At 42.6% G+C, this 16,365-nt stretch overlaps 1 protein-coding gene across 1 annotated transcript in view; it reads left to right on the top strand.

The window, feature by feature from the left end:
- The window catches only part of BRMS1L (BRMS1 like transcriptional repressor), a 56,255-nt gene extending 49,928 nt beyond the window's left edge, over positions 1-6,327 (top strand). The window contains exons 10-11 of the mRNA XM_069732011.1: positions 175-301; positions 1,644-6,327. Of these exons, the coding sequence (XP_069588112.1) occupies positions 175-301; positions 1,644-1,761 (245 nt within the window). The 3' untranslated portion in view covers positions 1,762-6,327. The remainder of the gene's footprint in view (positions 1-174; positions 302-1,643) is intronic.
- Positions 6,328-16,365: the final 10,038 nt, after the last annotated feature.

Here is a 16,365-nt window from a genome sequence, read left to right as displayed (position 1 = left end):
TGGGCTATATTCACATGTCTGTGACCAATTTTTGCTTTAGAGCACTATTATGATGATTATTAATGGTTGTTTTATTGCCGTCCCTCTTTGTTTTCTTTACTGTATATATTCGGGAAGCACTCTGTACTGTCAAGCTATGTTCTGGGATTTTGCATTTTTGTTCCTCCATTTTAGTTACAGTAAAGATGGAAAAGCATCAGCACAGTGCCAGGTCGGAGGATGGTCGGCTGCATTATGATGGAGAGTGGTATGGCCGAGGGCAAACCATCTGCATTGACAAGAAAGACGAATACCCAACCAGGTACTAATCTAGAGTAGTCACTTAACTCTGTTTAATCGGACAAGCCTTTAATCACCCATCCATAGGATGGCCGATAGCTTATTGATCGGTGGGGATCTGCCCTTTGGGTCCTGCATTGATCAGCAGAATGGGGGGAGCTTTTATGTCCGCCAGACTGGAGCTGCAGCGCACATATTCCCTATTGAGCTGTCGCTCCGCTTTTCCTAGCAGATCTATAGAGAATGAATGGAGTAGAAGCCGATCTGTTTGGTTCCCAGCAGTCGGAAACCCAATGATCAGCAAGTTATCACCTATTCCACAGATGTGTGATAACTTGGTCTGACTGGACAACGTCTTTAAAATGAAGCTCCATCTTTGATCATTGACATCTACATAGTCAATATTGATCAATCAGTCCCAAGACTTTGTTTCCTTCTACTCTGCACAATGTAGAAATAAATATCTGCTTGCTTTGTCATCTCACTTCACAAACTGACCACCGCTAAATATTTTATACATCCCACCTCCATGAAGGTCCAGATTACTAATCGCAGATCTTGCACATTTTGGTTACTCGGTGTTGCAACTTGTGGCTCACTAGTTTCTGGTGAGTTATGACTCTGAACTGCAAGTTATAGACCACAGATGTAACTATATGAAGTGAAGCCAACAACTGCCAAAGGGTATACGCACGTGTTAAGTGTTTGCAGCAAAAAATTTTGCATCACTTCTGCATCTCTTGGAAGGAAAAATGTTGCGTAAATAGTGTGCATTTTTGTTTTTGTTTTTTTTGTTTCATTTTTTTTTTGGTTTTGGTTGCAGAGTTTTCCCCCACTCATATTAGTCTTGGTGAAATCTGGAGCAAAAATGCAGAAAGAATTGACATACTGCAGATTTACATCTGCGCCAAAACTGCAAGGAGAAGATGAGCAACGTGTGCATGAGACTTCAGGAATCTCATTCATCATGAATGGTCAGCATGGGTTGCGTACATATACATAGGCATTAATGGCTACTAAGTGAGCTATCTGGCATGTAGGCAGGCTGCTCAATGCTGCTGTGTGCCAGTAATGAAGGCTAAGACAATATAAAGCAGGTTGCAGATGATCCATGGGGAGCTGAATATCCTGTGACCAGCTTATGTTTAGGGAGCGCTTGTAATGAAACAAAAAAAAGCACATAACCCCTACACATCACAGTATTCACAGTATCGGATGCATTCTCCAATGGCTGTAAGGTGTTGGACAATCTTGCTTGAGCGATATGACAAGTAGCACGGCGCGCGCACTTATTGATCCTGGTCAGGAGTCATCTCCTCGTCATTCTTGATCTCGTATAACCCATGTGTCCTTCTCTCCTGCAGCGCGGTCATCACCACAATAAACAGTGATGAGGTTTGGTTTAAGAGGCCAGATGGCAGCAAGTCTAAACTATACATCTCACAGCTGCAAAAAGGGAAATACAGTATCAAGCACATCTGATCGGAGCCATGTCCCACTCCAGAATTTCCAGGACTGAAATTGTGCCAAGTCATAGGAAATCCACCGCCTCCCCGGTCCTCTTATTGTGGCGTGTATGTGAGCATGTGATGTAATCCCTGGGCGTGTAGCTGTGTTGTGTATATAATGTCGGGATAACCATTAATGGGGAGCAATGCATAAAAGAAACCTTGTGACCTCACGGAGTGATGTACACCCCGCAGACGAGCCCTCTCCTCCTGGGGGTGTCTAAAGCGAATGGTATTAAGGAAAAGACAAAGTATCGTCTCTTGGTGCTTGCCAAGGCAAGGAGAGATGTGCGGCAGTATTAAAACAAGATTTACCTTTATTACATATGCATTTATATACTTTGAACATGAGATGAACTCTGACTGTTTTAATAATCTTTCAAGAACGACGTGCACTGTATGATGACGTCTCTGAATGGCGCAGGGTCACGGCACACATCATAATGCGTTCTGTTTGAAGAACTTGCAAGTCCTTCATACTCTTTGTGTGAAGTTTTCTCCCTTCGTAAGTGTGTGGCTACCGTTCATAAGAAGCGATGAATTATTGAAGCCCTTATTAATATAATCAAAATGTTTCGCAAAGTGATTCCACTCTGGTCATCGCAAAAGTGTTTGCCGCACATCTATTCAGTGTGGAAGTGTTGTGGCGGTAAATAAGAGAAGCTGTCCGGAGGTTACATGGGAAATGAAACTTCCAAGGTAACCAGTTTTTTTTAATGTAGGGACCAATACACGCTGTTTTGCGTTTGACAGATGGACATGGAATCTGTGTGATGTTTAGGGATCACAAAACTTGGATATAGTAATGTACACCACTTTTAGAACTTTTTCATGTATCTGGACATATAAAAAAAACTCTGGACAAAAAATTTGGTAACTGGAACAACACAAGATAACACAAGATAAATTACACCATGACGTTATTTATTTGACAAAGCCAAAATGCTGAAGCATTGTACGTAAAGTCCGGTACACCCCATGAATCAATCGCTTGTAGAACAACTTTATCAGCAATAATGTGACAGAATGGTTTACTGTAATACTTTATCAGTCTCTCACATCGTTCTGGAGGTAGTTTGCCTGACTCTTCTTTACAATAGTGCTTACATTTATTGAGGATGGTTGGCACTCGTTTATGCAAAGCTCTTGTGTCCCCCAATCCCCCCGCATTTCAATTGCTTTTCGATTTGAAGTGGGCTTTGAACACTGTCATTTTTTTTTTTTTTTTCTTTTTCAGTCCTACTGATATAGATATGTTGGATTGCTTGGGCAACCCAGTTTTGGCCAAGGTTTAGTGTTTGGATACAGAAGAGTTAATGGTTAACTCAATGACTGCAAGTTACCCAGGTCCTGTGGCTGCAAATTATCAACCCTCAAACACCATGCTTTACAGTTGTTTTGAGGTGTTTGTGCTGATATGCTGTGTTTGGTTTTTGTCAAACATGGTGCAGGGCATTATGGCCAAACATCTACCCTTTGGTCTCATCTGTCCAAAGGATATTCTTCCAGAAGTCGTCTTGTTAGCTCAGATGCAATTTGCAATCTTTAGCCATGCTGACATGTTCTTTTTAGAAAGAAGAGTCTTACTCCTGGCAACACTTCCAAGTAAACCATACTGGTTCAGTATTTTTCTAATTGTACTGTCATGAACTTGAATATTTAACACGCTAACTGAAACCTTTAGAGTCTGAGCTGTAGCTCTTGAGGTTTGTTTTTTTTCCCAATTTCTCCGAGCATTGCTGGGGTGTCCATTCCTAAAAAGATTGTCAGATATCTTGAATGTTTTCAACTTGTGAATAATCTTTCCCACTGTGGTATGGCGAATTCTAAATTGTTTGACAATGACCTTATAACCCTTCTCAGATTGTTGGCAATAATTGTTTCTGAAGATCATTGCTGATGTCTTTCCTCCTTGGCATTATGTTAACACATGCCTGAATTCTCGAGACCATCCAACAGGCAAAACTTTGTTTTTACAGAGGCATTCACAATTGATGGTGAACTACTAATTAAGGACGTTTGTCTAGCAGCATCTGACTGCTACTTTCTGCTTCCATTGGAATTAAGCGAAGTTAAGATACTGGGTAGTTAATTTTTCACGGACTTCTTCTACATTTTGGCCTACTTTTTGTCAAATTATGAAATGGTGTAATTAGTGAGGCTATGGTATTCTAATTTAATACAATTTTAATTGTCTTGAATACCAAGAGGAAGAGAATTTAGATATGGTGTACATAGTTTTTCTCATGACTATAAATTGTTACTTGAAATTTCAGCCCTTTGGACTCAGATGAGCAGAGGTCTATCTGTTTTGGATCAAGAGATGTAAAGTGGGATCATTTACCGAGACAAGGGGTATTCAAAATCAGTTGAAAGCCTTCTATCCTCGCCATGTGAGCTGTGACCCTGTTGTATCTCGTGTCTGTTATCCTGATCAATGTAAAGTTTTTCTATATAATATAATTATATACTGTTTACTGTGTTATTCATGTACTGTTTGTGCCAAACATGACTGCGGTATTATATTTTATATTTTATTTCTCTCTACATATGTATGAAGTTATTTTACAAATACTTTATTTTGTGCTTTTTATGTGATGTTTGTTTTTGTCTATCGCTACTTTCAGAATTCTGCTAGTTTCCCTTACAAAAATTGAGTAAGGCTGTGTGCACACGTCCGGAATTGACGTAGAAAGTTACGCGGCAATTGCGCAACTGTGCCGCGGGTAAAACGCATGCGGAATTGGCATGCATTTTCCCGCTAAACACTAGCGTTTTACAAGCGTAATGAGCTTGCAGAATGCTAGTGTTTTCCAAGCGATCTGTAGCATCGCTTGGAAAACTGATTGACAGGTTAATCACACTTGTCAAACATAGTGTTTGACAAGTGTGACCAACTTTTTCCTATTGATGCTGCCTATGCAACATCAATAGTAAAAAGATCTAATGTTTACAATAATAAAAAAAAAAATAATAATAAATCGTGATACTCTCACCTTCCGGCGGCCCCCACAGCGTTCCCAGTAATGCCACGCGGCAATTACCCCAGATGACGTAGCGAGACCCACGTCATCACAGGTCATTGCCGCAAAGCATCGCTGGGAACGGAAGCATCGCGAGGAGCGGGAAGGCTGCGAGGGAAGCTGGAAGGTCAGAATATCACGATTTATTATTTTTATTCTTTTTTTTTTTTTTTTAAACAATTATATGGTTCTGAGGGCCTGGAGGAGCGTCTCCTCTCCCCCACCCGGGGTACCAACCGCACATGATCCGCTTACTTCCCGCATGGTGGGCATAGCCCCATGCGGAAAGTAAGATGATCAATGCATTCCTATGTGTGCGTAATCCTCGAGATTCCACACACAGCATGAACATTCCGCCGCTTAAAAATTGCAACATGTGCACAAAAATTGCAGATTGCATTCTAATAGGATGCTAAATGTATGCGTTTTTTTTGTGGTTTTATCTCGTTTTTATAGCGAAAAATCCTAAACGTGTGCACACAGCCTTATAATAGGATGCTTAATATATACTTTTTTACACGGTTTTATCGCGTTTTTATAGCGAAAAAGAAACATGAAAAATCCTGAACATGTGCACACAGCCTGAGGCCGGTTTCACATGTCTCTGGCTTCGGTACGTGTGGTGACAGTTTCCTCACGTACCGGAGACACTGACTCATGTAGACACATTAAAATAAGTATGGCTCTGCACATGTCAGCGTGTTTTCACGGACCGTGTGTCCGTTTGGAAAACACGGAGACATGTCAGTGTTCGTGGGAGCGCACGGATCACACGGACCCATTAGTCAATGGGTCCATGTAAACACGTGCCGCACACGGATGCTGTCCGTGTGCAATCCGTGTGCCGCCTGAGGACCACACGGAACAGCGCTACAGTAAGTGCTGTCCCCTGTGTGTGGTGCTGAAGCCGCCATTCATCCCTTTTGTCCTGCTCGGCTGAAAGCCGCGCTCGCAGGTGAGAAGGGATGAAAGATCAAGTTTTTTTTTTGTTTGTTTTTTTTTTTTGTTTAAATTAAAGTTTGGGGTCACCTCCCGCCTCTCACATCCCCCGTGCGCCTGCCCGCTTGCAGAGAAATACTCACCCAGCTCCCGCGATGCCTTCTCTCAGCGCCGGCAGCTCGTCCTGTGTGAGCGGTCACGTGGTACCGCTCATTACAGTGATGAATATGCGGCTCCACCTCCCATAGGGAGGGAATTATCTGGACGTGTGAGACTGGCCTAAGGCTCAGATCACATTACCATTTTGTCAACATTTTCCTGCAGGAATAGCTTTGTTCTTAACTTTACAGATGTAAATGTAAGTAAAAAAATAGTTTATAATGATTGTATGGGCACTACATTGCCTTGCCTGACACTCGACCTAATGGCTTTGCGTGTTTTTACGCCATGTTAAAAAAATCAGTTCTTTAAATGTTATTGGATCCTAGTACAAAGAAGACCTTCTCAAATGTTGTTTCTCTTCTGCTTTTTTTCTGCTCCATTCCCATTTCTGGTGAATAAAGATGTATGTGAAAGTATTTTTCCTGAATGCCAGCCTTAGATCATACAGTTATCGGAGCTCATTTAGTGCAGATCATTCCAGTAGCTGGAAACCAGCAGAATTCGGACTTTAGGTTTGGCTAAAAATGGAGAAAAGAGCAAAGGATCCTAAATTAAGAGTTCTGTGACTTTGCTTATTTTCTGCATTGGGGCTAGGAATTAATAGTCTGGAAGTTACTAACTACCTGCCTGTTCTACCCAGCGCTGGATCAGATCAGTCACGAACTGCTCCTACAGGCGATTCTGCTGCTTCATTTGACCTCATGTCAACAGAGCAGCTCTTCCGCTCTGCTCTGTCAGTACGGCTTCTGAGAGCAGCATAATATAGAGACCTTGATTCCAGTGATGTGTCACTTAGGCTAGGTTCACATCGCGTTAAAGCAGCCCGTTCAACATATGCGTTAAACGGGCTGCGTTAATGCAAGTGCCAACATGCCATAGCGCTAGCGCAGATAGAGCTAGCAGATGCTCTATCTGCGCTAGCGGTGACGGACCCGGAAACGCTGCAGCCCGCGTCCGAGGGTCTGTCACTGAATGACGGGACATCGCTAGCGCACGCCCGTTTTGGGCGTGCGCTAGCGATGCGCCCGAAATAGTGCTTAATGGCAGCGTTAACGGACTGCGTTATGCCGCGGTGTAACGCAGTCTGTCTAATGGACTGCTTAAACGTAATGTGAACCCAGCCTTACTGGGCTGCGAAGTGTAGTTTTGACCTGCTGATAAAGTAGTGATTTCATCACTAGAGCACTAGTAAACCTGCATCCATGTAGTCGAACCATGTTGCCACCACTGATTGGCTGCTTTCTGCCTATGCACAGTGTACACAGAAAGCTGCCAATTAGTGATGGGGGTGGGGTTACACAGAGCTCAGCATTCAGAGAACTGCTAGATCTACAGCAGAAAAACTCCATTTAATCAAAACTACATCATCCAATAAAGTAAGTGAGCCAGTCAAGGTCTCTGCCCCAATTCATGCTTCTGTCAGATGGGGTAGCAAAATCCTGGTGACAGATTCCCTTTAAATTTTGATGAAAACATTAAAGAGCTTTACATGCTTTAAAAAAACACATTAAAAGCAAGACAAAATCACTTACTGACGCATTTGACTTCTCCCTTCTGACATATGAGAGAGAAGTAGACTGTTTTGGATACTTGTCTTAGATTTTCCTCCTGTATAGGATCTTGGTGTTTGTTGCCAATGACGAATATATAAAGGGATAAGTTGGCTAAGGTTTGGTTCACTTTTAGGTTCTGCATTTGTAGAAACAAAAATCAAAAAATGGCAGCGATACTGGACCGTCTCATAACAAACACTTATGGCTGTGTGCTATATTTTCTGTCATTTTATTTCTGATGCAGATGTGAGGCTAGCCTAGTACAAGTAGTTTTTTTTTTTTTTAAAGGGTTATTTCAAGTGATGAGCGATTGCGCTCGGCTAAGGGGTTATCCGAAAATGCTCTGGTACTAACCAAGTGTCTTCAGAGTGCTCGAATAATATGTTCGAGTCACCGCACCTGCAGACCCCTCAAGAGCACAGTAACTACTTACTATCTTGGAAATAATTACAGTTTTTTTTTTTTTTTTGAATCCTTGCTGCAATTATAAGTCTACATCGATTATGAGCTTTTATCTGATGTTGGAATTGCTATTGTATCCTGAATCATTAACATTTAAAACGGATTTCCTCCAGAGATGTAAACAAGCCATATTTAATGGTTTTGTCTAACTTTGCACATTGCTCGGGCTTTTCTAAAATGCCGTCATTTAGTTAATCTGCAGACTATACCAATAGACCCCAACACTGCAAAAGAGGATCCTTTTTTTTTAATGGGTCCACAATTTAGTGCTGCATGAATCTGTCTTTGGTTAGCCCCCTAGTGGTGGCTGCAGGCTGTCAGGATTTGATCACTATAGGTATGTGATAGAAAACAGACTGCTGACCCTCCCCCCTCCATAAAGATATTTCAGTATATTAATTGGGATAAAGTGATGGATCTGCTTATAATAATTGCTGTACTATAATATCCAGGGTATACTGAATAAGCCTGTGTAGGCACTTTTTTATTATTATTTATTTATATAGCACCATTAATTCGATGGTGCTGTACAAGAGAAAGGGGTTACATACAGGGTTATAGATATCGTTTTCAGTAAACAAATTTACAGTGACAGACTGGTACAGAGGGGAGAGGACCCTGTCCTTTCGGACTTACATCCTTCCTGGCTTTCTGGCACCTAAGCCACTCTTAAATATGATGGACGTTGCTGAATTACTAAACTTTAACCCTTTAGTGACAGAGCCAAATTTTTGAAATCTGACCAGTGTGACTTTATGTGGTAATATCTCTGCAACGCTTCAACAAAGCCCAGTGATTTTGAGAATGTTTTTTCGTGACACGTTTTACTTTATGATAATGGTAAATTTAGGTCAATATGTTTTGTGTTTATTTATAAAAAATTTGAGAAAAATGTAAAAAAAATTAGCAATTTTCAAAATTTGAATTATTATCCCAGATGGTGATACCACAGCAAACCATTAATAAATAACATTTCCTACATGTCAGCTTTACATCAGCACCATTTGTAAAATGTTGTTTTATTTTGTTAGCATTTTAGGAGGTTTAAAAATGTAGCAGCAATTTTTCATTTTTTCAAGGAAATTTACTAAATTTATTTTTTAGGGACTTATCCATGTTTGAATTGGCTTTAGGGGTCTCATATATTGGGAAACCCCCCAAATGTGATACCATTTCAAAAACAGCACCCCCTGACATATCGAAAACTGCAGTCAGGTAGTTTATTAACCCTTCAGGTGCTTTACAGGAATTAATGCAAAGTGGTATGACAGAAATGAAAAGTGTCTTTTTACCACCTAAATGCCTCTAACTTCTGAACAGATTACTACAGCCGGCAGACTCTAAGGCCGCTATTTGGTTATGAATTGCCATGGCAGACATTAGGACCACATAATCATGATCTGAGTGCACCAATTGGGAGAAAGAGGAAGCGCCCACACTCTGTTAACCATATACAATGATGTAGTCACTATTTACAGCAGCATCTAAGGGGTTAAACAGATTTGGACGGCGCAAACTCTGATCATGGCTCATACAGCAAGTTGTCAGCTATAGTAGACAGCCGACAGATGCTGGATTGTTAACTGTATGGGGAGGCTATTCTCTTATGTCAGGTCAGTTAAAAGACGTATTGGCTGTCATTAAGGGGTTAAAGAAAAAAAAAACTGGCATAAAGACTGGAGTAAGACCTTGTCTGTTTTGGTTTTGAATCTTTATTTTTATACTAGCTGAAGAGCCCGGCGTTGCCTGGGCATAGTAAATATCTGTGGTTAGTTATAGCACCTCACTTGTCTTATTTTCCCATCACGCTTCTCATTTTCCCAATCACATCTTTCATTTTCCCCCTCACACCTCTCATTTTCTCCCTCACACCTCTCATTTTCTCCCTCACTCCTCTCATTCCCCCCTAACACTTGTCATTTCAACCTGACATCTGTCATTTTCTGATCACTCCACTATTTTTCCTCACTCCTCTCATTTTGCACTCACACCTTTTCATTTTCACCTCACACCTCTCATTTTCACCTCAGTATATACATGTTTGTCATCTCCCTTATATATAGTATACATCTGTATGTCATCTCCTGTATATAGTATATACCTGTATGTCATCTCCCCTGTATATAGTATATACCTGCTGTGTCTCATCTCCCCTATATATAGTATATACCTGAATGTCATCTCCTCCTGTATTTAGTATATACCTGTGTCATCTCCCCTGTATATAGTTTGTCTGTGTCATCTCCTCCTGTATATAGTATATACCTGCATGTCATCTTCTATATATAGCATATACCTGTATGTCATCTCCTCCTGTATATACTGTATACCTGTAGGTCATGTGCTCCTGTATATAGTATATACCGGTGTGTCATCTCCTCCTGTATATAGTATATACCTGTATGTCATCTCCTCCTGTATATATATGTATCTGTATGTCATCTCCTCCTCTATATAGTATATACCTGTGTCATCTCTCCTGTATATAGTATATATGTGTGTCATCTCCCCTGTATATAGTATATACCTGTGTGTCATCTCCTCCTGTATTAGACCTCGTTCACACGTTATTTGCTCAGTATTTTTACCTCAGTATTTGTAAGCTAAATTGGCAGCCTGATAAATCCCCAGCCAACAGGAAGCCCTCCCCCTGGCAGTATGTATTAGCTCACACATACACATAATAGACAGGTCATGTGACTGACAGCTGCCGTATTTCCTATATGGTACATTTGTTGTAGTTTGTCTGCTTATTAATCAGATTTTTATTTTTGAAGGATAATACCAGACTTGTGTGTGTTTTAGGGCGATTTTCGTTTGTCAAGTTGTGTGTGTTGAGTTGCGTGTGGCGACATGCATGTAGCGACTTTTGTGAGATGAGTTTTGTGTGGCAACATGCGTGTAGCAACTTTTTGTGTGTCGAGTTGCATGTGACAGGTTAGTGTAGCAAGTTGTGTGCAGCAAGTTTTGCGCATGGCGAGTTTTGCGCGTGGCGAGTTTTATGTGTGGTGCCTTTTGAGTATGTGAAAGTTTTGTGTGAGGCAACTTTTGCATGTGTTGCAACTTTTGTGCATGTGGCAATTTTTCAGCGTGTGCAAGTTTTGCGTGTGGCGAGTTTTCCATGAGGTGAGTTTTGCACTTGTGGCGAGTTTTGCAAGAGCCTAGTTTTTGCATGTGGCGAGTTCTGCGCGTGGCGAGTTTTGAGCGGCGACTTTTGTGTTTCGACTTTTATGTGGCGAGGTTGGTGTATTTGTGGTGAAATGTGTGCTGAGGGTAATATGTGTTCAAGCATGTGGTAGTGTGTGGCGCATTTTGTGTGTGTGTTTATATCCCCGTGTGTGGTGAGTATCCCATGTCGAGGCCCCACCTTAGCAACTGTACGGTATATACTCTTTGGCGCCATCACTCTCATTCTTTAAGTCCCCCTTGTTCACATCTGGCCGCTGTCAACTTGCCGCCTACACTTTTCCTTTCAATTTTTCGCATTGTGTAGATAGGAGCAAAATTGTTTGGTGAATTGGAAAGCGCAGGGTTAAAATTTCACCTCACAACATAGCCTATGACGCTCTCGGGGTCCAGACGTGTGACTGTGCAAAATTTTGTGGCTGTAGCTGCGACGCCTCCAACACTTTTCCTTTCACTATTTCCCCATTATGTAGATAGGGGCAAAATTGTTTGGTGAATTGGAAAGCACGGGGTTAAAATTTCACCTCACAACATAGCCTATGACGCTCTCGGGGTCCAGACGTGTGACTGTGCAAAATTTTGTAGCTGTAGCTGCGACTGTGCAGATGCCAATCCCGGACACACACACACACACACACACACACACACACACACACACACACACACACACACACACACACACACACACACACACACACACACACACACACACACACACACACACACACACACACACACACACACACACACACACACACACTTTTTTTATGCTTAAAGGGAACCTGTCACCCCGTTTTTTCAGATTGAGATCTAAATACTGTTAAATAGGGCCTGCGCTGTGCGTTACTATAGTGTATGTAGTGTACCCTGATTCCCCACCTGTGCTGAGAAATACATTACCAAAGTCACCGTTTTCGCCTGTCAATCAGGCTGGTCAGGTCAGGTGGGCGTGGTGACATCGCTCTTTTCTTCCCCAGCTTTCCGTTGGTGGCGTAGTGGTGTGCGCATGTCGCAGTGACGAATCCACTGCGCGCACGTGAAGAAGCAGCGTGCAATCTGCGCTATTGCCCCTGTCATCGGTGGGGGCGGCCATCTTCCTGGGGCCGCGCGTGCGCAGATGGAGTGCTCTGCTGCATGGGGCTTCAGGAAAATGGCCGCGGGATGCTGTGCGTGCGCAGAAGAGATCGCGGTGGCCATTTTTCCAAAGCCGAGTTTGCATCTCGGCTTTGGGAAAATGGCCGCCGCGATCTCTTCTGCGCACGCGCGGCATCCCGCGGCCATTTTCCTGAAGCCCCGTGCAGCAGAGCACTCCATCTGCGCACACGCGGCCCCCGGAAGATGGCCGCCCCCACCGATGACTGGGGGTAATAGCGCAGATCGCGCGCTGCTTCTTCACGTGCGCGCAGTGGATTCGTCACTGCGACATGCGCACACCACTACGCCACCAACGGAAAGCTGGGGAAGAAAAGAGCGATGTCACCACGCCCACCTGACCTGACCAGCCTGATTGACAGGTGAAAACGGCGACTTTGGTAATGTATTTCTCAGCATAGGTGGGGAATCAGGGTACACTACATACACTATTGTAACGCACAGCGCAGGCCCTATTTAACAGTATTTATATCTCAATCTGAAAAAACGGGGTGACAGGTTCCCTTTAAATTCATTCATTTTTGGCTTTTTTCCACTGTACAGTTTCATTGTGACTTGATTGGCTAGTATATTCTCTCTGTGTCACAGGGCAGATTGGTTAAATAGGTTGTCCATTTCTTCGACAACTTCTCAATTACAATATTCCCTCAAGCAGAATAAAAGGCCTTAGGGTATGTGCACAAGATCAGTATACGCTGTGGGTTGAGGGTGCAATGTTCAACCCGCAGCGTCCAGATGTTACAGCATAGTGGATGGGATTTCAAGAAATCCATTGCCCACTCTTCAACCAGAGATGCCTCCGGAGACAGACATGCAGCACATCTCTCCAGACGGCAGCATGTCTATTTATCTTGTGGACATGCGAGCCTCCGCAAGATAAATTTCACCCGTACAATGTATTGGACTCAGTGAATCCGCACGGTTCAATGAACACATGTGGATTCACCTGCATTCAATAGCCAGCAGCCCTTTGGACTCAGTGGACATGCACTGCGTCCAAGATGCTGCCAATTCTTGATCGTGTGTACCTACCCTTATACTCTCCTCCCCATTGGTGGCTGCTGACTGCCTGCAGGGCTCACATGATATATCGACGTCCTCGGAAGACCTGACAGCACCAGAGAATATGGTGTTTGTTACTGGAGAATATTGTAATTGAGAAAGGGTTGTCTGAGTAGTGGACAACCTGGGGTTGTAGAGGCTTGAGGTTAAAGTCTGCCATCCAGACTATTGAATAGTCACACTCCTCTCAGCACTATTGGTTCCTCACTCCGGTGCCATTTGCATAATTCCGGTCACATTAAAAACATGTCCATTCATTTGTATTGAGTGAGGCTGCGCATGTCTAGTTAGCATGTGACCACATATATGCAAGCCACAAACCTGTGGTCACGTGATCTCCCGGTCCTGGTGTCTGCATCAGAGAATCCTCACAGCGTGCGGTGTGTACGCTTTCAGGATGCAAAAGTCTGCAATCTCCGAGTTAACTTCACGCTAATTTTTACTTTTACAATCATAGGATCCTGCGGTGGAAGAACACTACAATTTTCATTATTGGGCTGCAGCTATAAAACCCATTGTAGAGGTAAAGTTTCATATAGCACTAATATTAGTGATGAGCGAACGTGCTCGGATAAGGTGTTATCCGAGCACTCTCTGGTGCTAATAGAGTATCTTTGTCATGCTTGAGATGCCGTGGCTAGATATGTTGCAGCTGTCGAACAGCTGTGAGACATGCATAGTTTTCGAGCACGCCGAAGATGCTCTTCGCACACAAGCATGCTCACTCATCACTAACTGTTATGTTGGGTATCTGGCTGCTAATTTTTTTTTTCTAACATTGCTTATGCCCCAGCAGTTTACATTGTGAGAATTCAATTAAAAATATGCCAAAATTGTGAATCGGGTTTTATACATCACGAGAGAGTATGATCAGGCCAAGTGCTCATTGTAGAGTTTTCTAAAGTTGCTGACTATCGAAGATGGTTTACGTCACTCCCTTATTACCAAGCGACCATTTGTGTCATAGTTTGAGCCTCACACTGATTTTACGTCTTAATTTTTTGGGATGATGTAATTTTCTGAGGTTTTCTGATATGTTGGGAAATCTATGTACTGGCCCAATTATTTTACCGAACAATGATATCTTTGAGAAGTCTTCAAGTGTGTGGTTTCTCTTGTAGGCACCACACAACTCCTGAGGATGCATTTGATAAATGTGTCCTAAACTCTTTGTGGGGACATTTTTATTGCTGATTACTCATGGGTGCTACTTGGCTTATGACAATGTACTGGATATTAAACACTCAGGATGGATTTCTGAAGACCCACAGCCAGCCGTCCCTTTGTCATCAGATTTACTTCAGTTAGAAATCTTGTTATATCTTTTCCTCTTTCTCTAGACTGATAATTTGTGTACTGAAATATCTTGTGCATGTTTTGTTTTCAATACTACGTGAATATTCTCAGTGCCACTTTACCATGTATTATCAGTGCCACTTTATTATGTATTATTTCTCTGTTCATTGTGGGTATGCAGTCTTGTGTATTGTACTTTTTTTTTTTTTTTTGCAAAATATATTTTTCACATTCTCATGTGTAAGTGCCTTTTTATTTTTTTTTGTGAAACTGCAGACCACTTGTATACAACATAAATTATAATTTAAGTTCATAGAGTAAGACTGGAAACTGTAAAAGACTATTTACTGTTATTTATTATTATAGAGCCATTTATTCCATGGAGCTTTACATGTAAAAAGGATACACATAACAAAAACAAAATAATCTTGAACAAAACGAGTCACTGACTGTTAGAGGATAGCAGACCCTGCCCATTACAAGGGATGGGTGAGGATTCAGAAGGTGAGTGTAAAGCAGGTCGTTTAGCGGTGTGGTGGATCAGGGGTTACTGTAGGCTTGTTGGAAGAGGTAGGTCTTCAGGTTCCTTTTGAAGGTTTCCACGGTCGGTGAGAATCTGATATGCGGACATAGAGCGTTCCAGAGTATGGGGGGATACACGGGAGAAATCTTGTATTTGATTGTGCGAAGAGGGGAGTAGAGAAGGAGATCTTGTGAGGATTGGCAGTTGTGTGCAGGTAAGTATGGAGACTAGGTCACAGATGTATGCAGGAGAAAGGTTTTGGATAGCTTTGTTTGCCAAGGTTAGACTTTTTCAACTGGAGTCCCTGGGCAATGGGGACCCAGTGGAAGGATTTACAGAGATGAGAGGCGGGAGGATAGGTGAATTAGTCGGGCGATTGGAGGTGCAAGAGTGTTAGAGGGAAGGCCACAAAGCAGGAGATTGTAGTAGTCAAGGTGGGAGATGATGAAGGAAAGCACTAGTGTTTTTGCAGTCTTGGTTGAGGAATGAGCGGATCCGGGAGATATTTTTGAATTGGAGTCAGCAGGAAGTGAAAAAGGCTTGGATGTGTGGTTTGAAGGAGAGATCAGAGTCTAGGATATTACCCCAAGGCAGCGAGCTTGCGGGACTGGATAGAGTGAAAAGCCATTGACTTTGATGGATAGGTCTGTTAAGAGGTTGAATGAGATGGTGGAAAGATGAATTCTGTTTTAGCCATATTAAGTTTTAGAAATCTAGCAGAGAAGAAAGTTGAAATAGCAGACAAACATTGTGGGATTCTGGTTAGTAAGGAGGTGATATCGAGTCCAGAGAGGTAGATCTGTGTGTTGTCAGCATAGAGGTGATACTGAAAGCCTTTGTACTCTGAGCTGTCCAAGGTTGAAGGTGTAGATGGAGAAGAGTAGGGGACCTAATACTGAACCTTGGGGGACACCGACAGATAGGGGACGAGGTGATGTGGAAGACGCTGAATGTCCGGTCTGTAATGTATGAGGAGATCCAAGATAGGGCCAAGTCTGTGATGCCAAGAGATGAGAGAATCTGTAGTAAGAAGGAATGGTCCACTGTTTCGAAGGATGATGACAGGTCCAGGAGGAGGAGGAAAGAGCGGTGTAGCTTGGATTTGGCAGTTAGTAGGCCGTTCGTGACTTTAGTTAGGCCAGTTTCAATGGAATGGTGCCGTCGGAAGCCAGATAGTAATCAGTCGAAGAGGGAGCAGGAGGAGAGGTGGGAGGACAGTT

Source organism: Ranitomeya imitator, chromosome 1 (assembly GCF_032444005.1).
Source record: "Ranitomeya imitator isolate aRanImi1 chromosome 1, aRanImi1.pri, whole genome shotgun sequence".
NCBI lineage: Eukaryota > Metazoa > Chordata > Amphibia > Anura > Dendrobatidae > Ranitomeya > Ranitomeya imitator.
The sequence above is the reverse complement of the archived record's forward strand: the minus strand, read 5'-3'. Positions and strand labels throughout refer to the sequence as shown.